A 24,811-nucleotide genomic window follows, 5' to 3' on the forward strand; every position below is an offset into this window, starting at 1 on the left:
TTGTAATATTATCAGCACAGTCTCTCTATCATCGAAAAATGTCATATCCAAGCGAGATATGCATATACATATATGTTTGTATATATATGTATATCTATATAAGTGTATATTTAACGCGCGAATGATATCCCCACATATATATATATATATATATGTAGAATAATTTGATATAGTTATCAAACGTATATATGTGTGTATAACATTAAATAGAAATATTTCATTAAAATCATTCAATCGTTTTTCGAAAAATAACGTATGTTTTTGATCAAATTAAATTGACGACTTAATTTAACACTTAAAGATTTAATAGATGCAGGAAACGAACGATTCGAGTAGTCGTAACCGCATTTTTACTTTTTCGCTTTTTTCCCCGATGCCCCGGTATATTGTCCTAAGTAGCAATAACAAATATCCCACAATAAATCCTAATCTATTCTCAAAGTGTTGTTCTGTTCATTAACATGTGTAACGTATTACTAGAAAATTCGTCATTATTGTCGACACATTGCAAATCTCATACAGATATTAATTATTACATCGACCACAATTAGTCGGATATATATATCAAACATATTCTACATTTGCTTTTTTCCTCTCTCCTCCCTCTCTGGAAAAAGAGAGAGAGAGAGGAAGAGGAAGAGAGAGAGAGAGAGAGAGAGAGAGAGAGAGAGATATTTTCCGATATATAAATACCTAACAACATACATATATGTTTCTACCACATTTGACTTTTAAATTTAAACGAGATTTAAAACGAATTATAAATCTTTCTAATCTCTACGACAAAAAACATTTGAAAAAAGTGGATAAATATATAAAACAGTATCATACGCGTTAAAACAAAATTCTAACGAAAGTGTAAAATCAGAGGACATTAATCCCGGTTATGCAACGTTTGTCATATAAAGCTCCGGTTAATTTTAATTAACACGATTTTCTAACACGAGTATTACCACCCGCTCATACGTATGTATATTACTCCCATTTGGGATATAATTATTACAATTGTTAACGACGCCTATTTGTCTCTATAAACTCCCTCGTTTATAATCTTTTTTTTTTTTTTTTACCAATACGACTTATGAACAATTAATAATAATAATAATTATAATAACAATAATAATAACAATGCATATACGTGTATATATTATGTGTTTGTTGTTGTGTGTCCTGCGTATGTATGTGTATATATATGAATTTATCATCTCATTGGATTTACATAGGATATCTATATAGACAAGTGTCATCTTAAAAAGGTCTCGCATAAATTGACTAATTTTTTTTAGATTTTCGAGCAACGAAAAGGAGGCTGTTCGATATTTTACACACCTCCCGCTTTTCCTTATTTATCAACACACATGTATTTCTATGTGTATATGTATACGTTTATGTATATATGTATATATGTATATGTATATTGTGAATTATTACGATTCGCCCCGCGAAACGATGCAAATAGATGATCCTTTTCTTTTTATATCCACATAATCTATTACTTATTCTTATTCATTCCTAATTTGTGATCAAATACGATCTTAACAGTGCTGGGTATACGTATATACGTTAATTATGCGTGTAAGTGTATATACATGTATCTTTATAATACACTTGCAGTAAATTCGGATGGCGCGATACAAGTTATGTTATTTTAAGAAAAAGGGGAGAAGGAATACAAATGTTGATACTAATTGAAAATTGCAACATGAATTATATAAGAAAATGTTGTTAAATAAAATGATTAAAAGAAAATATTTGTTTGTTTCTCTTGGGAGAGTGAATGAACGTTACATTTTGAAAATTACGCGAGTAATTCATTACAGGTACTTAGGAAACACCCTGCGTATATACATTTATAATTATGATCTCGTGTATATCTATATACGTAGAAGGAAACATGTATATATCCATATATATATATATATATATATAATATCAATAGATAATAGAAATACATCTAAACCATGTATAATGTATAACATATTTTTCTTAATTTCACAATTAAACATTATCGGTTTTTACTTTCAATTAATTTACTTTCAATTAATTTACTTTCATCGTTTCACTTTGTTAATTTTTATTATTTCTTTTTTCATATATTAATCTGAATTTAAATAGTACTTTGATTGCGTTTTTAATCTTACTATAACGCTATTACTTTCAATATTATTATCACTTTCTTGCGGATACTTTCTTTCATTCGAACTTTTTTATACACGCGTTGAGAACTTTCTCGCGTGATTATAGACGAGAAGATTCTTTTGTTTTAATTAATATCCATATCGATGAAAAAATGAATCTTTCTCTTATTTATTGCTATTTATTCTACCATCACGTGACGACGATTATTTTCATTCGTCGGTTTATAAAGAGAGATAGAGATAGAGAGAAAAATGAATAAATACCTAAAAGGTTTCAACGATTGCGTCTCATTAGTCGCAACTGTTGACAAAAATTTCGACTTTCTTTTTTTTGTTTTGGTTTTTGCTTTTTTTTTTCCTGCAAATTTCGCCGAATTAGATATATCTATGTATTTGTCTTTTTCGCGTAATCAATGAATCAATCAATCAATCGATCACTAATGCATACACACCTATAAGGGTATATTTTTTTTATTAATTATTGTCGTAAAATCAGCTTATTGTCGGCAAAAAGATTCTTATTGTCTTCGCTTTGATATCAAAGCGTTTGCCTATACGTAGATAACATTAATAATTGTTAACGAAAAGAGATATTTACTTCTCTTTTCTTACTTTCTTTTTATCATTAAAACGATATTTCTTACCCGTTAAGCTTGAGTTTAAATTCAGCTTAAACTCTTCGCAAAATTCTTCCTAAACTAAATAAAGTTTCAATAATATTGTCTTGCCCTCCCCCTCCGTCCCCTACACTCCCCCCCCCCACGAACAGTTACTTTAATAAATTATTTCTTTTTGTATTCGCAATAGCGAAATACTTGTAAGAAGTTTCATTCTGATTATAAAATGGTCAAATTTGAATCTATTCGCACGCAAAGACTTTTTTTTGTTTGTTTTTGTTTAAAGAACATCGACGTTTTCTGTATCCTATCCCTTTAGGTATACCACAACTTCTTAATAATTAAGAAAAAAAAAATATTAGTTACAGTAATTTTTTCATCTAACATAAGATTCGCGTTTGCGATTATGAAAGAATTATGCAGTGAACGATAAATGAGTAGAATAAATTTTGGGACTTTCAAACTATACTCCCATTCTTTCCTATTTCTTTTTTCTTTAGTCAGGAAATGGCGACTCACGCGAATAAATCTTTCAATTCCATTGATTCTGAGTAACGTCGTGCGCGTAATCGTCTCTAACCGGTGGCTGGACCAAAGTCGTGTTTAAATCAGTGGCAAAGGGATTCGTCGAGTGGAAGGGATTGTTACTATTTGTTTCCGTCGATCCGTAACTTATAACAGGTGTCTTCTCTTGTTGTTGACCGTACGTATGATCGGCAGTAATCGACGATTGAGAATAATCGTTCCAATCATCGGTAATGGCTGGGTTTGTGCCATTTCCGAGGGACGGTTGTTTCTGAATTAACGTGTGTATATATATATAATGCCATTAAGCGCAAGTATAATTAAACTTAATGTTAATATTAAATAATGAATAACTCACAATAAATTCGGACTGCATTGTTGCCGGCGGCGGTGGTATTGGCGGTTTTGTCTGACTAAGTTCATTCATTGGATTCCAAGTTTTCTGTTCTTCGGCCGTAGAATCGGCCCAGGGTTGCAGTTCTCCGGAACAAAATATGGCGTAAAAGATTACCCCAAAAAAGTGAACGCAGGCGGCAATGATAAAGACGTTTCTCCATTCTTCGGCAGCCTAAAACGTTTATTATTTTTAGGAATGAATTGAACGTTTTACTTTAATGAACCGAAACTCGAACCGAAAATCTTCCCCCCCCCCCCACCCGGATTTGATTTGTAATCGTGGTGCACATATGAAATTTTGTACTAACCTTATTTTTCGTAATGTTATCGACGAAAAATGGTACCAGAAGGCCAGCTATCGTTCCGATACCGTTAGACATTCCCATCAGAATGCTCGCATATTTCGGTGCGATATCTAAATGATTAACGTTGAAGCCCGAAATGGCAAAGCCACTGCAGGCGACACCGAAAATAAGAGCAAAGTTCGCCGCTGTGCCATTCTTGTGCATGGTTGCATTAGCGACAACCAGAAAAAAAATCGCCTCCATACCAAATCCACCGCAATTAAATAGTTTTCTGACGTTGGTCGTTGACATGATGCCACGTCTACGAAGATAATCCGCCAATAAACCTCCGCACGGAACGATAACTGTCATCATCAAATGCGGGATTGAACCGACCATGCCAGTCTGATGGAAAATAATATCTTACATTAGTTTATTTGTTCGTTTGTTCGAAAGAAAGAAAAGAAAGAAAAGAAATTCGCAAATACAAGATATACAATAGTTAGTATAAAGTAAGCTCTTTGTAATGAAATAAGCGCAAAGATTCTCTCGAAATAAAAGCGAGCGAATTAATATTGAAATTGTTAACTTTGAGAAGAAGCGTTAATAATAACTCGTAGGTACTTCGACGAGCGGGATATTGAAGGCCTCGTGTATGAAGCGTGCTTGAAAAAGGACCAAGAGATAAAAGTTCCAGGATCGGCAAAAGTTAGCGACGATTATCGCGTGGACCGGCATCGATGTGAAAAATTTTTTCCATGGCGTCGTTGAAAAAGTAGGTATCGGTGCTGTGGTTTGTCCTTGACCTAACGAATCCTCGATATACCGAAGCTCTTTCGTAGAAATCGAAGGATGCTTCGATGGTTTCTCAAAAGCTAACCAAAGCCAGAAACAGTACCAAATTAAACCGGCGATACCTAAAATATGAACATTCTTGTTTTACCTAGAAATAGTTGAAGTTGCTAACTTGATCTCGGATTCAAACGAAATAATGACAAAATAATGACAAAATAATGACAAAATATACCATAAAAGTAAAATGATGCAGTCCAGCCGAACCAATGACTCAATAAACCGGAAAGCGGCATTCCTATCACCATCGCTGCGTACGATCCACAAAATGCCAAGGTAGCCAATCGTGATCTTTCGAGTGGTGGCGCCCAGAATTTCCAAATACCATGGCAGGCTGGATATGTAACACCCTGAAAACAAAATCAAAATATCCTAGTACGTTTATTAAGTATCTAATTAATAATATGTAGGCTTAGAGAGTAGGTATATACACGTAGGTTAATGAGAGAGTTGGAAGAATTAATCATACCTCGACGAAACCTTTCAAAGCTTGAACGATCATATCGACGATCGGATCGACTTTGAGAGCACCAGGCACGAGAAGATTCAAGAATGAAGATATCGCGATAGCCATGCCAAATATTCTATTGGCGGGGTAGAGGGACGCTAGAAATCCACCCGGCACTTGTGTTATGAGATAACCCCAAAAGAAGGACGAGTCCATGGCACTTTCCGTTGCGACCGTCCAATTAAATTTGATCTGTTCACCTGCCTCGGTCGTATTTTTCATCACCAATTTTGCCATTCCCATGTTACACCTCATGCCAAATGAAATAACGAATCCTGAAATCGAATCGTTTTTCTCTGTAAGTTTCCTCTGTCAGCTTTCTCTGTCGTGGGAGAAAATGTATGAGTAATTCACCTAAACAAGCCAGTACGGCAATGGTGTATCTCTTGGACAGACAGGGGCATTCCGGTTTGCAATAAGTATCGATATGTCGTAATGGTGGTCTTGCTGGTTCTGGGAGTGAATCGAAAGACGCTTGTCTGCTGTATCCCCGCTCATCCTCGAAACCTCTGTTGTCTTTGCTTGCCTCTGGAGGCATCTCGAATTCCTCATAGCCGGCATTGCTCCTTCTAAATCTATATCTATATATATTTTTTGTTTATTATTTCAAAGGAATTCTACCTTGTTTCTTTCGACAAATATTTCAATGCCCCAAAGAATAAACATCGAAGACAATCATTATCTGTAAGATTAATTTCATTCATTTTTCTTAAGGAACATTATTTGACATTACCCAGAAAATTTTTCCGACGCTTTAGATTTGAAGGAATCGAAGGCCACAAGACCCGCCGCCGCGAATCCAGACATTTTCCAATTATTGACCTTGCTCCAGGATTATTTCCAGTTGTTGCGTTGTGTTATATTTGACGGCAGTCCCACCCTACAGTGGCCACAATTCACATATCATTTGTTTTTGCGATACGACGAGTTGTCGCAGAATAAAAATCTGAACAAATCCTCGCGGGGAGATTCCCCGTAGATATTTTTCATTTAAATATATTTATTGTCGTCACGTGCATTCTCTCGTCGCGAATAATGAAAAAATCAGAATATTTGATTAATTAAACGAACGCGACAGTTTTATAATTACTCGAAGAAAACAGATCGGAAAGAGGACTTTCAACGATTATATCCTGTTTAATGCGTATTCCTATTAAATCTCTTTTATCTATCGATATTATAGTAGAGAAATATATAAGGGTGGAAAAGTACGGGAGTGTAGGGGTGTTTATTTGGAGTGGCAGTCTCTCCATCCGTAATCCCCGAACTCTCGGGGGAATCTCTATCTTGAAGGGACCGAATAAAAGAGAGAGAGAGAGAAAGAGAGAAAGAGAGAGAAATAGAAAACAGCCCTACCGTACGTTTCTCGTATTTCTCACTTAAATTCTTAGAACTCCGTTTGTCCTATTTTCATCTGATCTCTATGTTTTAAAATAATTTCAAACATAAGTATAGAATAACAATCTTGATGATTTCATTGAAAAATTATAAAATATCAATACGTACTGACATGTGTACGTATATAATAAATATGTATGAGAAATAAAGTATCGATTGCCACGTGATAAATTACGTAAAGGGTTGGTTGCTCGCGCGCCTTCCAAATCGATGGATACTTTTTGTTCAAATCGAGCCTAGCTAGTCTTGTTTTTGACAAAAGGTAAAAAAAAAAAGAAAGAGAGAGAGGGGTGGGGGTGTGTGGGGAAAGGAAAAAGTCACGTGACGCAATGATCGAGAAATGATCTTGGAAACGAAGGTAGAAAGATGATTAGAAGGGTGCGCCAAAAGATGAAGAGATAAAAAATGAAATAAAAGGCAAGGAACGCGAAAAAATGACAATCGGATATTAAAACGGCACGTGACGAACAAAAGGCATTAAATGCACAGCACGTGTTAACGAATTAGGGTGGAACGACGTTGATGGGAAACGCTGACTCAACTCTTAAATGGACACTAAGCATCCTCCATGTCGATAACTACTTCATCGAGTCTTTTCTTCTCTCTTTGATCGGTTTTATCGATTTCTCTTTCGTGACCCCTTCTTGCTTTCATCGAAAAGACCAATCGGGGAAAAAATGATTCGATCATCGGTATTATTGTTTAAAGTTAATATATTGATAACCGATGCTTGTCTAATTTTTCCTAAATTGAACACATTTGTCTTGTCCTAGGCCTGCAATCTTGGTATATAAAACTTCAATTCCATTGGAAATAGTATTATCACAGAGTACCTCAAAATGTTCACTTACCCCCGTATATAATAATGACTGAAAGAAAAGGATAAAAACTTAGGGGGGGCAAACATAAAGATCGATGATATTTTTTCAGAATAAAGAATCTGCCAATAATAAAATCACTAAAGAAAAAACACGTCACTAGAGATACCACCCACCACCGATCATAAACTCCACTCTTCACTTGTCGCGTTAACACACGTAAAAGAGACAAGATTTCTAATCACTATCGTCAATCTGTATTATTGTCATTTCTGTTAGGTAATAGAAAAAATAAAGCACAAAAATGTGATTATAAAATGAAGAAAAAAGTATAAGGGAAACTCACCAATAATGAAAAGTAGATATGGGCGCGAGTAGAGAGCAGGATGATGCGGGGTACGCGACGAAGAACGTCGTCGACGTTGCTTAACTCCGCCACCACCAGCACCACCACCACCACCACCACCAGAACCACCACCAGAACCACCACCACCACCACCGTTGCCACCGTCGACGCCGCCGTCGTCTTCGTCGTCTTCGTCGTCCTCGTCCTCGTCCTCGTCCTCGTCGTTGTCGTCGTCGTCCTCGAGGAATAGATTTGAAACAGCGCATCTCGATGAGGTCGGCCATTCCCATTGGGTGCCAAGCTAGACGCATCGATATCACTGGCCAATCGGCTTTATCCATCGACCCCACTCGTGGCCACGGCAGGCGGAGCTTATTCCATCCCATCTCTCTCAACCACCCCCACACTGGCATGGGAAAACCGTTTGCAACAACAAAACGGCACGCGCAAACAACCATAGTAACGGTATTAACGACGTTCAACGATCGTGCCTTGGATCAAACTCCGATTGAACTCTATTTTTTCCTTAGCTTCTTATATTCGATATTTAAACAAGGGGGTTGAGCCATTAAATGTCAACGAATTCGTTTATTCAACACATTTCAATATGTAATTAGATTTTTTTTCATTGTCTATCATTAACGATCTTTAATAGAATTACGTTGAACGAGAGAGAGAGAGAGAGAGAGAGAGATAAAGTGATTCAATTATCAGCGATAACTTTTCTATCCTATATATTCGCGCGTTATACCTAACAATTAATTTTCTTGTTCTTTTTTCCAAACTTCCTCTTCTACCCCTCGTTAAAATATCGTTCGCTTTCGATTAAGTGATCCGAGTGATTATGCAAAATAATATTCGCCGTGATTAAGTATGAAGATGTTAGAACAATTGTGTAACAGTTGTTGCTCGTTACCGTGAACAAACAAATACATAACTCTCGCGCATACAATAACGTATTCTAACAAAATCCTATTTAATCCAATTTGACAACTCTTAAACGCAAATATTCCTTCTTTATAATTTGTCTTTATTATATTTGATTACATTCTAATAGAATAAACAATTTATTTGAGAACATTCATTTGAATGTAATAATATTTGAAGGAAATAAGGTCTGAAAGAAAGAAAAAATGAGTTTTGGCGGGTCGAATCCATCGCTAGACGTTAGAAGCCGACTCGCATTGTTACAAACAGAGGGTAAAGCGGCCGTGGCGTGGGCACCCTCTCCACGGTTGCCAGGAAATATCGATCTGCTCCAGAGGCTGGCTGCTATTCTCTGAATGGTAGTTCTGTCATTCTTTATCTTCGCAGTGGCAGTATCTATGACCCGAATAACTCGAATTTCACTATCATCGTCGTTGTCGTTGTCGCTGTTTTAAGATCCTTCTCGCGAATCACCCAGCGCGATTATTACAATTTATTCCTCAGTTATAACAAACGACCAACATCTCTCCTTTCACTATTGCCCATTAAAGAATATTTTATATTCTTGCAAAGTGCCACGTATTGTTCCAACTTTGTTCGAAAATCTATGCCAAGATCGTTGATAAATTTATCATCATTTCTGATTGTACTCGATAGATCGACCATCGTTCTCTTGAATTCTTTCGATTTTCTTCTAAGATCTTCTCCGTAATTACTTTTCATTTGAAAAAAGCATCGGGAAGGAGATTTAGATCTCTTAATCGATCCCCGTGCACTAATGGATAGATTATTATTCTTGCATTGTTTTGAGCATCTATTGCAAAGATCGTAGGGAAAATAATGATCGTGGCGAATTGGACCATTGAAATCGTTTGCCCTTCCTTTCTTTTCCTCGTTGTATTCTCTTTTTATATAAATAAAGTTCTTCTCGTTGGATAATCTTTTATCAATAGTCTCGCGTTGATTACCTCTACGCATAAATCTCCGTAAATTTAAACGGACAACGTTTTTCAGTCTGCGAATAGACCTGATGCCACTAAGATAAAAGGATTCGCAAAAACTCTTTAAAATCGAATTAGAGCTTACGTTATTTTGTATTCTCGACGAAAGATTTTCATGCATTCGATTATAAGAACATGTCCAAGTATCACAAGTGCAAACTCTCGAACAAGGATTTTTATATTTTCCCTCGTGAAATCTTTTCTCGCAATCATTTGTTAAAAGTAAACGCTTTGACTCTTCTTTCGAAAATATTTCGATCTTCATTTTTCTCGATGATTCGTCATTAGGGAATTTCTCCTTTTTTAATTCTTTCTTCGAACGTGATATTTGTACGGCTATGTTAACGGTAGGAACAATAATGCTCGTCGAATTTGCCCTACCATTGTTTTTTCTCGACATCGGACATGGGACTTGATAATCTTTCTTCTCTGAAATATCGAGTAATGAAACACCCATCATCGCGGATGCAATTATTGATGCATTTTGCGCTTCTTCAAGCTTTTCTTCGTTTATCAGGTTGACATTAGATGCAGCATCCTCCTGATTTTCTCTTCCCGCGGAAAATAAAGAAGAAACTTTGGAACAGCAAGAACACTTTGAGTCACAATCAAAGTTTAGTTCATCTTTAGAAAAGATTTTCTTAATCGTTAAACTATTATCCATGATGTTGTCATTTTCTTCGTTACCAACTACACGAATGATTTTTTCGGTTTCTATGTTGCAATAACTTTCACTGCAAACGTCTTTGATAATATTAGATACCTCGCTGATCTGCTGCCCTTTTCTTACTTCCTTAGTCGAATTTAAGATTTGATCTTTGTTTTTGGAAATATTTGACGATGAACAGTTTTTCTTCTGGAAAATACTCGAATCCATGTTAATCCGCGATGATTGGGCGATCGGAGTGTCATTGAAAGATAGGCAAGAACGCTCCTCAGAAGTGGTACAATCGAATAAAATTTCTTCGAGTCGTTTTCCTGCTCGACCGGACAAACACCTCGACGACAAATGATCGCTTATATGTTCTACCAACGATTGCTTTCTTCTTTCATCGAGAAGAATTTTTGGTGAACTCCTATTAGTTTTGGAAATGATATCTTTGTCGTCACGCTCGTGCATCGGTACTCGGACTCGGTGGTTGTTAAAAATTAAACAGGATCTCGTCTCGTGACTTCTTCTACCAGTCAATTTGAAGTTGACGTCATTTCTACGAATGTCGAAAATCAAACGTAGTTCCAGACTAGTACTTTTGTTGAATAATTTTCGATTGACGGCGTTTAGACAAAAGCAAACATTCAAGAGACACGATTCATGGAAGATCGGATCGAGCCTGAAAATCTCCCTTGTCATTAGGTCGGCTTTAAAAGCCAAAGCTAATCGAGGTCGTCTTCTTATCTTTGGTTTCAACAAGACCATACGAGGGCGACAACGACGATGACGATGATGACGACGATGACGACGACGACGACTACGACAATTCCACGTAGAGTATTTAAACAAAGAAGCTGCTCCTCCTCCTAAATTGGCCCCTTTGAACCATCCTTCATTACATTCATTTTCCTCGCAAGGTTTTATCATGTTGGAAGAATTTGCCAATAGACGCGAGTCCTCGTTGCACGATGTGTTTTGTGGATTCTTTGGAGTCTGCAACGACAATTCAATACTTACGGTCCGATCGATTTTTTCGTTGCTAGGAGAATCATAAGTAGCTGCTCTTTTACAAACACCTCCGTGCCGTGAATGGGTGGATGCTACCGATGCTATCATACTTCCTAAGATCATTTCTATCATGAAATCGCGACAAAGATCTTCTTTACTTTGTCCCATCTGTTTTTTTCTCATTTTACCTCTATTTCTTTTTTTTAATAAACTGTCAATGAAGGAAGAACTTTTGTTAAATATTCCATGCCACCAATAATTATCGTAACCTATATCAATGATCATTTTTTATCCTACAATATATTATTTTCTAATTTCCATTTGTAATTTACCATATTCTATGAATTGCCATTATTATTACTTTAATTTGAATTATTAATTGGTTTACTTACACGCTATCTTCCTTCTCGTAGTCTCTCCTCGACAAGTTGAAATTATTAAAGACGTTCGGATCGAAACCCAAAGCGTCCAATTCGCGACATATCTTGATCAATCTATTGTTCAATATAATCGAATTGAGGAAGAAACCGAACAGTCCATCGTTGAATAAATATTTGATCGTGTACTTGATGATCCCCCGCATCGCATCGGCATCAATCTCTCATTATTTTTCGCGAATCGTTCCCATAGGATATATTCAGAAAACGAGCTAGTTCAAACATTTCTTCGATCATGAAGAACGAGCATCTCGGTAAATCAGCAAAGTCCTACGAATACATCGAATTCTTTAGGATTGTCTTGACTGTTAATCAACGTTTAACAAAATCATCGCGAATCTTATCTTTGATGCATAGGATAAAACCATCTAACGTATTGTAAAATATTTCAGAAACTTATCAAATGTATAAAGATGTGTGCTTCGAAGTATGCACCGTTACCCATTGGAAAATAAACAAGTTCAATCGATAGTCTAAATATCGATTAAGAATATGTAGATTAGTTCGATCTATATATTTTTCGCACAAACAAAGATACGATATTTATATACACATACTTAATATGATACCATGATAATATATCAAGGGTTTATTAAACACGTGCTGTGAGTATAATAAACTAGTTACGGTTGAACCACCTGACTTTGTTAACTCGGTGACTTGCAGTGCCAGCAAAATTCAGGGTCCACCGAATATGCTAATATGTTTTACGTTAAGTGCTCTGATGCATTGGCGCGAGACCCTTCATCTAGTGGGATTCCGATAGGGGTGAGAAAGAGAAAGGGGAATTTGAAACTCTTGAAAATGTGAAAGAAAAAGAGTAGGAGGTATGCTTGTACGTAGAAATAAAGAAAACGGAAAGAAGCCAAGTAGAATCGAGTAAAGGATGGAAAAAGATAGATAGAGAGCTAGTATTTCCGGAATTTTTCGGAGAGACAACTATATCCATAAATACATACATATATATATATATATATATATATATATATATACATATATTATACTTTATTCGCATAGTCTCTTCGCGCGGATCAATACTTGTGACGCCGCGATAGAGCATAATAACTACACGATGGCTGACATCATTAAACAATATATGTATACGTATTTGGATATACACATATGTGGATATGTATATTATAGATTTATTAGTAACGTATACCTGGCGTAAGGAGCGATGGCTCTTTATCCTATGCAGCTTAATAAGATTGTAATTAGTTTTAAGCATTGTCAATAATAGTGGCTGAAATTTCGCTCCGAAGCTTCGTTCTTTTATCTCGGTTTGGGTATACATAAAAGATTCATTTAACAGGGATTCATTTGATAAAAAGGGAAAGAGAAATATCAAAGGACCCTTCCGTTCTCATTACTGTCGATATATACATACCTAAACGTTCTTTAACGCAATTATAAGCTTGAAAATGCAATTCTTCTAATTGATTATAATTCCTAGGGTGTTTGTTTTGTATACCGATAGAAATCAATGATCTACTCTGTGTGTGTGTAAAATATTATCAAATCTCTGTTCCTCTTTCCCCCTTGTTCTATATTTTTCCAAGATCACTGATATTAAAAAGTTGTCGATAGAAGAGCTAAGTTGGAAATGAGAAAGAGATTTCAATATCGTTGTAGGCGTTGTTTGTTTATGCATTAATACATACTCGTTTTAGTTGAATTGCTAAAAAAGTCTATCTGCTCGTAATTTGACTTTACGAATGTGGGTTGACTAAAACATGATAACGGAACAATGCGTGGGAGTTAGAAGATTCCCTTTTCGCGATGCTCCCGTAAAATCGAAAGGATCAATACTTTGATACTGGGCAAGACCACTAAGGGCGCTCTCTTCTCGAGAATATCGTGAGTGCGGTTGACGTGAAAACTGGCAGCCATCGGGGAAAATATCTCGTCGAGGACCTCTTCGTTTGCTCTGTTCATCTACTTGGACCAACCATCCTGGTAATGAAAAGAACTTCTTCTATCTTATTTTCTAGCATACACGCGTAGATAAATTAAGAAATATTGTTGTTGTTCGATGAAAGATATTAAATATGGCGTGTTACCATTAATCAATAAATATCGATTAATCAATGTTTCATTATCATACACCGTTTTCTTCATTACAGCTTTCTTAGAGTATAATTACCTCTTCTCTTCTCTCTCTCTCTCGCTATGCCGCATTGTTTTCTACTTCTCTCGATAGCGGCTGCTACTCAGGCGTCGCTATATTTACAACCTACGATTCAGGTAAATATTTTTAATCTTGATTATTATAGATATAGATCTACCGCTAACGAGTTAATCGATTTCAATTAGTCAATCTATCGATTTTTTTAGGAGGATCGTCTTTGGTATACGAGTCTCCAAATTGTCTTGGACAGTTTAAACAAATTAAATGACGTAGTTGATTCCTACGCTGATTACGTAGATAATTCTCGATTGCCTGATGATTTTGATAAAGCCAAAGAGATACCGATAGATCTACCGGCTGATTACGAAGTCGTCGATACATTTAATCCTAATCCAAGTATTCGCGATCAAGAATACCTGCGACATAGTACTCTGTGGAGTCATCAGCACGTCAATGATTATTACAGGGGTAACGATAGACACAGGATGCAGGGTGCTGGTAGAATTAAAGGTGGAAATAATGAAAAAACTGAAAATGCATTACCTGCTTATTGCACACCACCAAATCCTTGCCCAATAGGATACACTAGTGAGTGATCCTTGTTTGTTTTCTTTAAGACGTCCACCCCAGTTAAAATAGGCTACCTGTAATTAGGTGGCTTGTTTTACGCGGTGTCATGATGACTTTTTTATATGCTGTTTATAAATTAACTTGAAAAAATTATACTTGATCTCAATCAGGTGAGAACAACTGTCTTGTCGAATTTGAGAACACGGCAACGTTTAGTCGTCATTATCAAAGTGCACAGGATTGCATGTGCGATACCGAACACATGGCAGATTGTCCATCTAATACTAATGAGCTTCCTGGTATGCGTATTTCCAATTCCGATTTTGATCGGATCGTCGAAGAATTTCGGGTAAGTCATTGAGTGTCTAAAATTCAATGTTCTTGCTTATTCGTGATTTTATTTTTAGGAAGAGAATCCTTTCTTCCAAGGAGAAAAATTACCAATAGCTGCAAAGAAAGGTATAAATGTAATTTACTAAAAACCCAATAATATATGGAAATATTATTTATCGAGTATCTCTACACTCAAATTTAATAACTCTATGTATTACGCTTGATGGAAAAATATTATATACGTATTAAATAACAAAATTATTATAATATATACTTATGTCGGAAAGAGAGAGAAAGGGGAAGATAGAGAAAAAACAAGTTACGTGCTTAAGTTATTCATTTGGTCTGCATAGATTATTACAATTTTTTTAAATATATGTGTGCATTAAAACGACCACACGAAAAAATGCTATTACCAAATCGAACAGTATAGTTCATTGATGTAAAAAATGTGTAAAGTATATATATTGATATATGTATGTATGTATGTATAAATAAGGTGTTGTATCGGGACGGATGGTTTTACATGTAAAAAGAAGAAACATTTTTTTCGTTTCAAACGATTCGTTCTATACATTTTATTAACAAATTTATCATGCAGTTTTATTTTAAATTCCATAAAAAAAACGAATATGATCTGACTAGGTACAAGATATCTTACATATCGCTCCGCTGCAAAGTTTCCACTACGATACTACTCTTGATAGGATATGAAATAATTGTGCGGAATAATTTATTATACATTCTCGATTTATACATATATAAACAATCTCGAGTCACGAGGAATTATGCCTTACTTAATAATAAATCTATATTTAGAATACATATGTATAAAAAACATAATTTTATCTTGCAAAGGAATAAATTCGTTCGAGAAATTGTTGATAATTCGACTCATTGCGAAAATATCCTTTTTTCTTCGAGATGTAACACACACGCGAGACAATTGCAGCTCAGCCGTCCGTCCTCGTTAAAATATTATTCCTTTTAATATGTTAACGATTTTAAATTAATTATTAATAATTATTCATTATTAATTATTATCTCGTTCCTTCATCAAATTGAGTTCTCTTTTCAATCAACTTAAAGTCGATTTATTTTCGACATTTTATTTAATATTTAAACTAATTGTTTATATACATTAATGATGTATATTTCTTTTAGAAAGTAATACTTGAACACTCACCATCGTCGATTTTTTTTATTCTTTAGAAACTATTCTTTCCGATCGATTAGATAGCTTTCTTATATCACATTTGAGCTGTTCGTTGGCTGTATCTCCAATTGATTTGATCTTTTTTATTACACTTTATACCGTTCATTTGCTTTTGTCAAGATCGTAAAAAAAACAAGAAGATACACCCACGCACGCACGCACGCACACACCAAAATATTTAAGTAATACTTTTAATAAATGAAGTTTCGCGTTTATATGTAAGTGTGTTTTGATAAATTATAAAAAAATATTAGTTTAAAAAGATACAAAAATAAGAATTATAAAGATTATGATATAGTCTTACTACTTTCTAAAACTTTTCAATATTGGATAAATATTAATTAATGCATCTCGTAATTCGGATCGATCTTTTGCACCTGCAATATAAAGTATGTTGATATATTGACAGATAAGTTAATAGAAAGATATATAATCTTTTAAATCTTACCAGTTAATACGATCTTTCCATTGACAAATATAAGTAACACTACCCTTGGCAAAACCATCCTATATATTAAACCTGAATATATTTCTGGTTCATAACTAGAGAACTGACCATGCTTGTGGTTTAAATTTTCTAATTTAATAGGAAATTTAAGATCACACGTAGCAACTATATTTTGTATCTTAAAATTATAAAATTTGACCTACAATGAAAAAGTATAATAAGAATATAATTAAAATATAATTCTATAAAAAAACAAAGTGCATACGCGTGCTTATCACCAACGTCTTACCGGAAAGCCCAATTTTTGTATAATTCTAGCAAACTTTCTTGCTGCTAAACAAGAATCTTCTTCGCTTCTAGCTCCAGTGCAGACTAATTTTCCAGAACGAAAAATTAAAGCTGTTGTTGTGGGATTACGGATTCTCATAATTAATCCTGTAAATCTTGCTGGATTATATTCTGAATTTCTAGTCCTTGTATTAATGTACATAAGTCTTAACTCTGTACCTAAGTTAACTGTAGAAACGACATTTCTACAATATACATAGCATAAGATTAAATATATAATCATTTAATAACAATACTTTAACGAATACTCTAACAAAGAAACATACTGTACACAAGCCTCTGGAATTTCTTTAATACTATTGGGAATATTAGGTACCATTGGATTCATGGTAGTCAATGGATTAACATTTTGAGACGTACTGGGCCGTGGCACGGTAGTCTGTAATCAACTTATCTTTATAAACCATTCTTTAGATAGAATGAACAGCTCAATAAATTTGTATGTTATAGCCTACCGATAATGGCGGAGCCATGCATATATCTTCTGTAATATTTCTCGCAGGAGTATTCAGTAGTTGTTTTAACTCGTTGTCGTCTTGCTCGGAAGCAGTCATTTTTCTTTATTGTTTGCAAACTAAAGACTTAATTAAAGGCACTTCTTAGAACACGTGGCTGACCGGTTTACAACTGTTACACCTGAAATTATTCTTGAAACTCGCTTCAGCAGTAGTCAATGGATGGCGCTACTTACTTCATCGAGCATAATAGAAACTAGACCATATTTTAATTGTAGAGAGATTGATGAAATGTTGAAAAACTTCTAAGCGCTCGTATCGATAAGCTACAATTATTAATAATTTTCACAAAAATATCAATCTTCTAATTTCATCATTATTATACATAGCAAACAGTTACCGAAAAAATACTCGATACGCATGCGTAGCACTAATATTTGTATCGATCAGCTGATTCGAGAAGCGGCAAATATAAAAATACATACATGTGTGCGTTGTTTGTCATTTGTGATTATCATAAAAAATTACAAATATCACATCTACATATATATTTCACTCTTTAATGATGTTCTCTTTAAAACTATTCGTTATAAACAAAATTATGCATCAGGCTTTGATACAAAAATATGTATCAGGCTTTGATGTCAATTTGTTGCCATTGACAACGTAACGTTTCGTTACGGTTACAGAGTTTTATGTTAAGGGTAAATGAAAATAGCACGTATTATCTTGAACTAGTGCAATTTGAAATCTCGTTCGTTGATATTTCTCTCTCTCTCTCTTCGAAAGAAAACCAAAAAAAATTACGATGAGTTCAATTTTTGGTGGTGAGAGTGGTGACAATAATGTGAATGTTATCATTTTCGATGCATCAAAGAATGGCAGAAAATTAAACGAGGAATTCAAAGTACTACAAAGGAAATTAAAACCAAAATGGAAATTGATCGAGTAAATAATATTCATCGACAATTTTTTCGGCACAAACGTGTGTTTCGCTTTCCAATTCCAATGTAATTTCTTGTAGAAACAACGATACAATCACCGAAGAATCACTGGCGAGTGGCAAAGTATTGGTACTTCCAGGGCCGAGAAATAAATTCACTGAAATAGAAATGAACACGATTCGGAATTTTGTCAACGCTGGCGGTAACGTTTTGGTGATGCTAGGTGAAGGTGGCGAAAACAAATCAAACACGAACATTAATTTTTTAATAGAAGAATTCGGAATAATGGTGAACAATGGTAGAAAATTATATGAGGTCGACGGGCCTTCGTTTTTCATTGTAAATATGTAACAAATTATTAATCATATCAACGTTTCAGACAGTGTGCTACGTATGAGCTATAATCAAACGTTACATCCGAAAGAGTGTCTCGTTTCTCAAGGCTTGTCGAACAAATCGATGTTTTTGAAGAACCACAATGAATATTCGTAAGACCATATTTAATAAAAAAAAAAAGCAAACGACATTTATTATATATTGTACATCTATTTATTCTATATGACCTAATCAATCAGAGATATCAATTTCCTATATCCATATGGTGCAACATTGAACGTGGTGCGACCATCGATGGTCGCTCTGTCAAGCGGCTCGATTGCTATTCCAATGAATAGACCTATATGTGCTTACTATTCTGGTAAAAACGAATCTGGTAAATTGGTCGTTTTGGGCTCGGCTAGAATGTTTACGGATGCCTATATCGAGAAAGAGAAAAATAGTGCCTTGCAAGAAATGATTTTTGATTTCTTCGATTCAAACGATACAACTGAGAAGGATTTTCAACCGGATGATGTCGATGTAAGTCTATGAAAAAATATTATTCAAAGAGGGAAATAGATTTTTTTAAATTTAATTTATACGAATATTTCAGTTTTGGGAATACAATTTTGTACCGGATATAACACAACAAGCAGATAATCCAAAAGTTTGTACGCAAGATCTCGACAATATCGACATTCCGCGAGAATATATGAAATTGTTTAAGCATCACTTTTACTCGATTAATTTGAATATGGTACCGGCTGCTATAAAGGCATACGAAACTTTGGGAATAAAACACAAACCATTGAGCTTAATACCACCTAATTTTGAGGCACCTCTGCCAGCCACTCAAGCATCGGTAAGAATTTTACGAAGATATTAATATGAGATTTACGAATTCGTTGAAAATAATTATTCTCAACGAATATGGTATTTCTTCCGAGGTCTTTCCACCGAGCTTTCAAGAATTACCACCACCAGCATTAGAATTATTTGACTTGGATGAAGCATTTAGCTCTGACTTATTAAAATTATCTCAATTGACAAATAAATATATGTCGACGAAGGATTTATCAAATGACGTTGAATTAGATCATTATATTAGAGAATTTGGAAGTATATTAAGGATAAGTAATTCCGATACACATACGGCCAATGAAGTATTGAATCATGTTTTTCAAAAAATTTGTAGCTATAAGACCATGCAAGATAGAAATGAATATTCTTGAAAAAAATACGAATAATAAAGCAAAAATTTGTGTTGCATGTAATATAAAAGGATTTTCTTGATAGGTACCGCACCCATACTTAGATTTTTAAATATTATATTTAGATACATACATAAGTATATCGATTAACAATCGATATAATGAAGGTATTCGATGCTGTCGGCCATGGAGTCTGCATACAAGGAGGACGATCGCCGTGTTATAAATGTGGGTACAATATTCACAATGAAAAGATGATTTCTATTGCCACTAGAGAGCGCGTCTAGTCGCTAAGTCTGATTTTTAAAAACAGTAATTAAAACAAAAACATCAAAGAAAACTATTAATTTCATTTGTTTTTATTTATAAAATCACATGTACTTAAATCTAAACTTAAGAACATCACCGCCGCCCTCGTGGATAATTATCGTACTCGATATTAGTCATTTTCAACAACACAAATTCGACGCAAATGCCTATCTCGATTGTCCTCCTTGTATATAGCTTCGTTATGCCGGCCTTCAACTTGCCGACTGCATAATGCATATGTATATGTGTATCTTTCAGGCAATTCATTTGTTATGCAATTTTGTCCTAAACAAATTAAAGATTTGCTGGACCCTAACTATGCGTTCAAAGCTTCATATTATCTGTTATCCTTTTTATTTTATAAATAGTATACGAATTGTGTTACGGAATGCAAGAAAAAACAATTTATATGATGTTTAAAAAATCACAACATATGTATACAACTATTCATAGGTACATTATGTATATATTATGTATATATGTATATATAATTATGAAGAGAAATACTTTGGCGCCGGGTTCGTGTAGCAGTAGTAAACTATCTGATGCGAAGAAATGTAAGAAAAGATGGCAGCACCATACGCATTATAAACATTGCATCTGTTGTGCATTTTTCTTGATAAGTGATCCAAAATATTGTTGTCTGTTTTAGATTTTAATGTAATGAGTTACTTAACGTTGGTAACGCGTCCTAGATATTTTAGCCTTAAGCGTAATAGAAAGAGGTCGATCCTCAACCCAAAGAGTCCTAGTAGCATCAGTTGAAAAAATAGGTCGTTACGCAGAAAGACAGTTGAAAGATAGTTCACATTAAGCATCTTGTGGCCAATCTTTCCGTAGATTAATTGCATTATATATATATTTGGTTAATCCCACAAACGTGTATATAGTGAAACCAGAATGTCAGTGTTCTTCGTGAATACGTAAGTATATATATACATATACGTATATGTATATCAATATATATATATATATATATATATGATATGGTGGCTTAATATTGTGTGAGGTTATATTTAAATGATATTCTTTTACTAATAAATAATACTAATATAATATACTTGTCGCATGTTTCTGTGCGATTCATGAATTCCTATAATAAAAAATCTATAAGATTTTAATCATATTACTATACTCTGATTTTTACATATTTTGTAGTAATCAAGATAGCGAAGTTGAAGGAGATTCCAATGGTGATTTACAAATTGCATCGCCTGGCAGCTCCGAAGCCCAACAAAATTTAATACAATTTTGGCCAAAAGTTACAGAAGAAATAAAAAAGATTAGAACGGTAAGAAAATTTGTTTTAGTTGAACGATTAAATGCATCTAGCAGAATTCCTAATTGTAAGTTTTGATATAATTCTTTTGATTCTCAGATAGATCAAAAGACACAATCGCTACCACTGGCGAGGATAAAAAAAATAATGAAATTGGACGGGGATGTTAAAATGATAAGTGCGGAGGCTCCAATGCTTTTTTCTAAAGCAGCAGAAATCTTTATTCATGAGCTAACTCTTAGAGCGTGGGTACACACAGAAGATAATAAAAGACGCACACTTCAGAGAAACGATATAGCAATGGCAATAACTAAATACGATCAGTTTGATTTTCTTATTGATATTGTTCCTAGAGATGAACTTAAACAAAGCAAAGCGCAAACAGAAAGCACAGTCCGCACATCTATGAACTCGGATCAAGTACATTATTACTTTCAATTAGCACAGCAGCAAGCTTCGGCAAATCAAAATGTACAAAATAATGGTACGGCGACTCAACCTATACAAATTGTACAACCCTCCACAGGGCAAATACAAACAATAAACATTGGTAGTCCAGTTGAACAGGTAATTTCTTTTGTGTTTATTAGATGCTACAACGAAGCGAACGTAGCAATATTATTGTTAATATAAATATTTCTATCCTTCATTTGAATAATTTTCTCAGGAGACATCGAACACGAGTACGACTCAAACCGTTACTGTGCAGAGTCCACAACAGTCTTCGGGTCAACAAATAATCCAATTACAACAGACACAACAAACTCCAACTTCTCAGACTGGAGGAATTCAAATAGTACAACAAATTGTAACTCCCACTGGAGAAATTCAACAAATACCTGTAACTATACTATAAAAGAAGATAAGCTTATTATACCAGAGATCTTAAATGTAACTTTATTGATATTCTATATTTTGATTATTTTCTTCAATTCATATATTCAAAATTTTTACAGATACAATTGACTCCCCAACAACTGCAAATGATACGCATGCAGGTTCAAGGAGGTAGTAATCAACCTATCATAATTCAAACTGCTCCCATTCAAACTCAACCTCAGCTCATACAAGTCGCGCAGGGTGCACAAGCACCAGTTTTCTTACAAACCAGTGCTGCTGACAACGAGTAACACAGTAACGTATAATAGTTTTAAGTAATATTACTTGTTTGCATTAAAATTTTGAGATATTTACGTTACTTCCGGAACAAACGACTGTTGTTTCAAAAATGATATCTACGCTACTTACCTATTATTATCGCGTTTTCTTATTCGCTGTGTAATAATATGGAAGATAAAGAAGTGATAAATATCTTAAAAATCTCATCCGCGGAAGGAAACTTTCCTATTATTAATTATTATTAATTAACATCAAACGTCGTTACGTCAGAAATTCCGATGCTTCGTGTATACCTATTTCTACTGCAACGTATCAAATGACTCATTTTTTAAAAGTCATATGTTGTTTAATGGTGTATGTATAGTATAAAATATTTGTCTATCTTTTTCATGCAATAAGAATTTTTGACTCACAAAATAGCACACTGTAACTTATAAGAAATTCTACCAGAAAGTTAAAAAGAGTCACGACGGGTCCGCCGTTAATATTAAAATTTAGTGTTAATACTAGGTGAGCTGTTATGAGAGTGAAAATCATTACGACCAACAACAGGGTACTCATTAAAAAAAAAAGTATTATTATAACAAAGAATTAATTATAATTAAAGGGGGTACCGCTAACAGGTTAAATGATTAATATAAAATTGTATGATAAAAAATAAAATCTTTTATAAATTATTCCTAACATTTTAGAGAGAGATCCTTTTATCGTTTTTACCCTGGTGTCTCATCAAACCTGGTCGTAGGTGTGTCCACCGACCCAGGTGGAAACAATTAAAAAAGCTTATCTATTAAGTGATTTGAATCGTTCGTAATTTTTTATTGGGTATTTCTTCAAGGACGATCGAATATCGCTAGCGCGTTATAAGATGTCTCTCGAAGGGTTGTCACTGAAGTGAAATGAGGTGAATTGAAGCAAGGTAAGGTGAAGAATAAAGATAAGCAGCGAACGCAAGATGTAATCTGATTCGTGCGTCGCGTTTCTTGGCCGCTGACTGCCTCGCATGGTTGAGCTTAGGACTGGCTGGTGCAACTTGTATTATGTTTCACGTTACTGTGGTTCTTGTCTGGTAAATCTTGAGACTCCTTATTTTCTTTGACGATCTCGTAATATTGCACGGCGATCAAATAATAATCTATACAAATTTATAAATACGGTTAACTTGGGTACTACGTACGTACGTAGGACATTGGTTAGGAAAAGATTAGAGTTTTCGGAGTAAGAGATCGATCTCGTGAGAAAAAGAAAGGCAAGGCGCATATAAGAAGTACATATATCTATAAATGTTTGTAATATCGCGGAAAGAAGGAAAATCCCAAAAATATAGGAAGTTCGATGGGGGAGTAAATGAAGGAGAAAAAAGAGGAGGTAAATGATGGTTTGCGTTTACTATTGTAGGCGTTGACCCTCCAGACTAACGGAAAAGAAAAAAATAGTAGAAGAGAAGAGAATAAAAGAAAAAAAAAAAAGAAGCTTCTATTAGCACGGAACAAAGATGTACTCCACACATTTAGTGACGTTGGCCGAGCATAGTCCTCGGTGGTCGTCAAGGATACGAACCAAATGCGCACGCAACGTTGCGATCTCTTAAAAAGAAGGAGGAGAAGAGGGTTGAGAAGGATCTCGGAGGCGTCTGGAATACGCGCCGTGACGAGGCTCTTACATTAGAGCACTATAACAAGAGATATATTCCAACCAGGCCACAATCCTACGCCACTGCCTGGATACTCGGATTTCACGACATGTTTACAAAGATCCTAGAGATAAGTTGAGAATGGCCGCCGTACAGCCCCATGCCTCCTACAGCATGGGTGTAAGGTGACAGCTGCCTGCGCCTGCGTTATGCTTGCACACAGGGTGTCCGAAAATTAGCCGGCCGGCCGGCCCGAGGACCCTCGTAAATCACGAGTTCGCGCCACATGATTGACCCGTTAGAGTAACGCCTTCTAACTTTAGCCTAATTGAAATTTCCATAACTTTTTCTTCCTTCCCCTTCCTTTCCATTTATTCGAATATTATTAAAATCGTTTGTGATCCTTCTTTACACTTGACTCGATTCGAGACATCGACGATAGTTTTCTACGAAACTAAGCGAAGAGTTAAAAAACTGGTTTGGCGATTAACAGGCCGATAACCGACGCAATCATTTTAATCCGCTCCCTCGACGAACAAGAACGTCGTAAAAAAACGTTTATACATTTCTACGCGATAACGATCAATGGATTT

General features: G+C 34.9%; 6 protein-coding genes across 11 annotated transcripts; 3 read left to right on the top strand and 3 right to left on the bottom strand.

The window, feature by feature from the left end:
• Positions 1–1,066: 1,066 nt before the first annotated feature.
• LOC106791261 (vesicular glutamate transporter 1) lies at positions 1,067–8,007 on the bottom strand. The gene is made up of 9 exons (XM_014756779.1): positions 7,883–8,007; positions 6,054–6,200; positions 5,675–5,901; positions 5,282–5,595; positions 4,988–5,162; positions 4,585–4,877; positions 3,985–4,365; positions 3,639–3,848; positions 1,067–3,551 (listed from the first exon to the last, which is right to left on the bottom strand). The coding sequence occupies exons 2-9, from the start codon at positions 6,125–6,127 to the stop codon at positions 3,288–3,290; spliced, it is 1,938 nt and encodes a 645-aa protein (XP_014612265.1). The 5' UTR covers positions 6,128–6,200; positions 7,883–8,007; the 3' UTR covers positions 1,067–3,287.
• An 851-nt stretch (positions 8,008–8,858) lies between these two features.
• Positions 8,859–13,406, bottom strand: LOC106791241. Of its 5 annotated transcripts, XM_014756744.1 has the most exons (3): positions 12,465–13,406; positions 11,863–12,177; positions 8,859–11,681 (listed from the first exon to the last, which is right to left on the bottom strand). In XM_014756744.1, exons 2-3 carry the CDS (start codon positions 12,051–12,053, stop codon positions 9,314–9,316), a joined length of 2,559 nt encoding a protein of 852 aa, XP_014612230.1. In that variant the 5' UTR covers positions 12,054–12,177; positions 12,465–13,406; the 3' UTR covers positions 8,859–9,313. The 5 variants fall into 5 exon arrangements, with proteins under 5 accessions (XP_014612230.1, XP_014612234.1, XP_014612233.1 ...); XM_014756748.1 differs by lacking the exon at positions 12,465–13,406 and having other exon boundaries at positions 8,859–11,455; positions 11,863–11,918; XM_014756747.1 differs by lacking the exon at positions 12,465–13,406 and having other exon boundaries at positions 8,859–11,739; positions 11,863–11,897.
• Positions 13,407–13,682: 276 nt separating this feature from the next.
• LOC106791245 lies at positions 13,683–15,816 on the top strand. Its single transcript, XM_014756755.1, has 5 exons — positions 13,683–13,863; positions 14,031–14,151; positions 14,242–14,623; positions 14,776–14,954; positions 15,013–15,816. The coding sequence occupies exons 2-5, from the start codon at positions 14,077–14,079 to the stop codon at positions 15,082–15,084; spliced, it is 708 nt and encodes a 235-aa protein (XP_014612241.1). The 5' UTR covers positions 13,683–13,863; positions 14,031–14,076; the 3' UTR covers positions 15,085–15,816.
• LOC106791244 (TATA-box-binding protein-like) lies at positions 15,322–17,833 on the bottom strand. The gene is made up of 5 exons (XM_014756753.1): positions 17,406–17,833; positions 17,217–17,329; positions 16,892–17,135; positions 16,603–16,801; positions 15,322–16,531 (listed from the first exon to the last, which is right to left on the bottom strand). The coding sequence occupies exons 1-5, from the start codon at positions 17,502–17,504 to the stop codon at positions 16,458–16,460; spliced, it is 729 nt and encodes a 242-aa protein (XP_014612239.1). The 5' UTR covers positions 17,505–17,833; the 3' UTR covers positions 15,322–16,457.
• A 113-nt stretch (positions 17,834–17,946) lies between these two features.
• On the top strand, positions 17,947–19,930 carry LOC106791242 (intraflagellar transport protein 52 homolog). The gene is made up of 6 exons (XM_014756749.1): positions 17,947–18,353; positions 18,430–18,647; positions 18,729–18,837; positions 18,925–19,207; positions 19,281–19,529; positions 19,615–19,930. Exons 1-6 carry the CDS (start codon positions 18,214–18,216, stop codon positions 19,897–19,899), a joined length of 1,284 nt encoding a protein of 427 aa, XP_014612235.1. The 5' UTR covers positions 17,947–18,213; the 3' UTR covers positions 19,900–19,930.
• A 788-nt stretch (positions 19,931–20,718) lies between these two features.
• Positions 20,719–23,264, top strand: LOC106791243 (nuclear transcription factor Y subunit gamma). Of its 2 annotated transcripts, none has more exons than XM_014756752.1 (5): positions 20,719–21,110; positions 21,346–21,478; positions 21,566–22,033; positions 22,134–22,357; positions 22,423–23,264. In XM_014756752.1, the coding sequence occupies exons 1-4, from the start codon at positions 21,088–21,090 to the stop codon at positions 22,320–22,322; spliced, it is 813 nt and encodes a 270-aa protein (XP_014612238.1). In that variant the 5' UTR covers positions 20,719–21,087; the 3' UTR covers positions 22,323–22,357; positions 22,423–23,264. The 2 variants fall into 2 exon arrangements, with proteins under 2 accessions (XP_014612238.1, XP_014612237.1); XM_014756751.1 differs by having other exon boundaries at positions 22,134–22,307.
• The last annotated feature ends 1,547 nt before the right edge of the window (positions 23,265–24,811 follow it).

This window comes from Polistes canadensis, unplaced genomic scaffold (assembly GCF_001313835.1).
Source record: "Polistes canadensis isolate GaletaPanama2010 unplaced genomic scaffold, ASM131383v1 scaffold_293, whole genome shotgun sequence".
Classification (NCBI taxonomy): domain Eukaryota; kingdom Metazoa; phylum Arthropoda; class Insecta; order Hymenoptera; family Vespidae; genus Polistes; species Polistes canadensis.

Bases quoted from the DNA above. Each gene is read 5' to 3' on its own strand.
- LOC106791241 (XM_014756744.1), bottom strand. From the start codon at position 12,053: ATGCGGGGGATCATCAAGTACACGATCAAATATTTATTCAACGATGGA. The intron at 11,682-11,862 runs GTAAGTAAACCA...CTTCATTGACAG, and splicing joins TACGAGAAGGAAGATAGCGT to TTTATTAAAAAAAAGAAATA.
- LOC106791244 (XM_014756753.1), bottom strand. From the start codon at position 17,504: ATGACTGCTTCCGAGCAAGACGACAACGAGTTAAAACAACTACTGAAT. The intron at 16,802-16,891 runs GTAAGACGTTGG...TTTTCATTGTAG, and splicing joins TACAAAAATTGGGCTTTCCG to GTCAAATTTTATAATTTTAA. The intron at 16,532-16,602 runs GTAAGATTTAAA...TTTATATTGCAG, and splicing joins TGGAAAGATCGTATTAACTG to GTGCAAAAGATCGATCCGAA.
- LOC106791261 (XM_014756779.1), bottom strand. From the start codon at position 6,127: ATGTCTGGATTCGCGGCGGCGGGTCTTGTGGCCTTCGATTCCTTCAAA. The intron at 5,902-6,053 runs GTAATGTCAAAT...AAATATATATAG, and splicing joins GCGTCGGAAAAATTTTCTGG to ATATAGATTTAGAAGGAGCA. The intron at 4,366-4,584 runs GTACCTACGAGT...ATTTTCCATCAG, and splicing joins TCAATATCCCGCTCGTCGAA to ACTGGCATGGTCGGTTCAAT.
- LOC106791245 (XM_014756755.1), top strand. From the start codon at position 14,077: ATGCCGCATTGTTTTCTACTTCTCTCGATAGCGGCTGCTACTCAGGCG. The intron at 14,624-14,775 runs GTGAGTGATCCT...GATCTCAATCAG, and splicing joins TTGCCCAATAGGATACACTA to GTGAGAACAACTGTCTTGTC. The intron at 14,955-15,012 runs GTAAGTCATTGA...TTTTATTTTTAG, and splicing joins GGATCGTCGAAGAATTTCGG to GAAGAGAATCCTTTCTTCCA.
- LOC106791243 (XM_014756751.1), top strand. From the start codon at position 21,088: ATGTCAGTGTTCTTCGTGAATAC. The intron at 21,479-21,565 runs GTAAGAAAATTT...TTTGATTCTCAG, and splicing joins AAATAAAAAAGATTAGAACG to ATAGATCAAAAGACACAATC. The intron at 22,034-22,133 runs GTAATTTCTTTT...TAATTTTCTCAG, and splicing joins TTGGTAGTCCAGTTGAACAG to GAGACATCGAACACGAGTAC.
- LOC106791242 (XM_014756749.1), top strand. From the start codon at position 18,214: ATGAGTTCAATTTTTGGTGGTGAGAGTGGTGACAATAATGTGAATGTT. The intron at 18,354-18,429 runs GTAAATAATATT...AATTTCTTGTAG, and splicing joins CCAAAATGGAAATTGATCGA to AAACAACGATACAATCACCG. The intron at 18,648-18,728 runs GTAGAAAATTAT...TCAACGTTTCAG, and splicing joins CGGAATAATGGTGAACAATG to ACAGTGTGCTACGTATGAGC.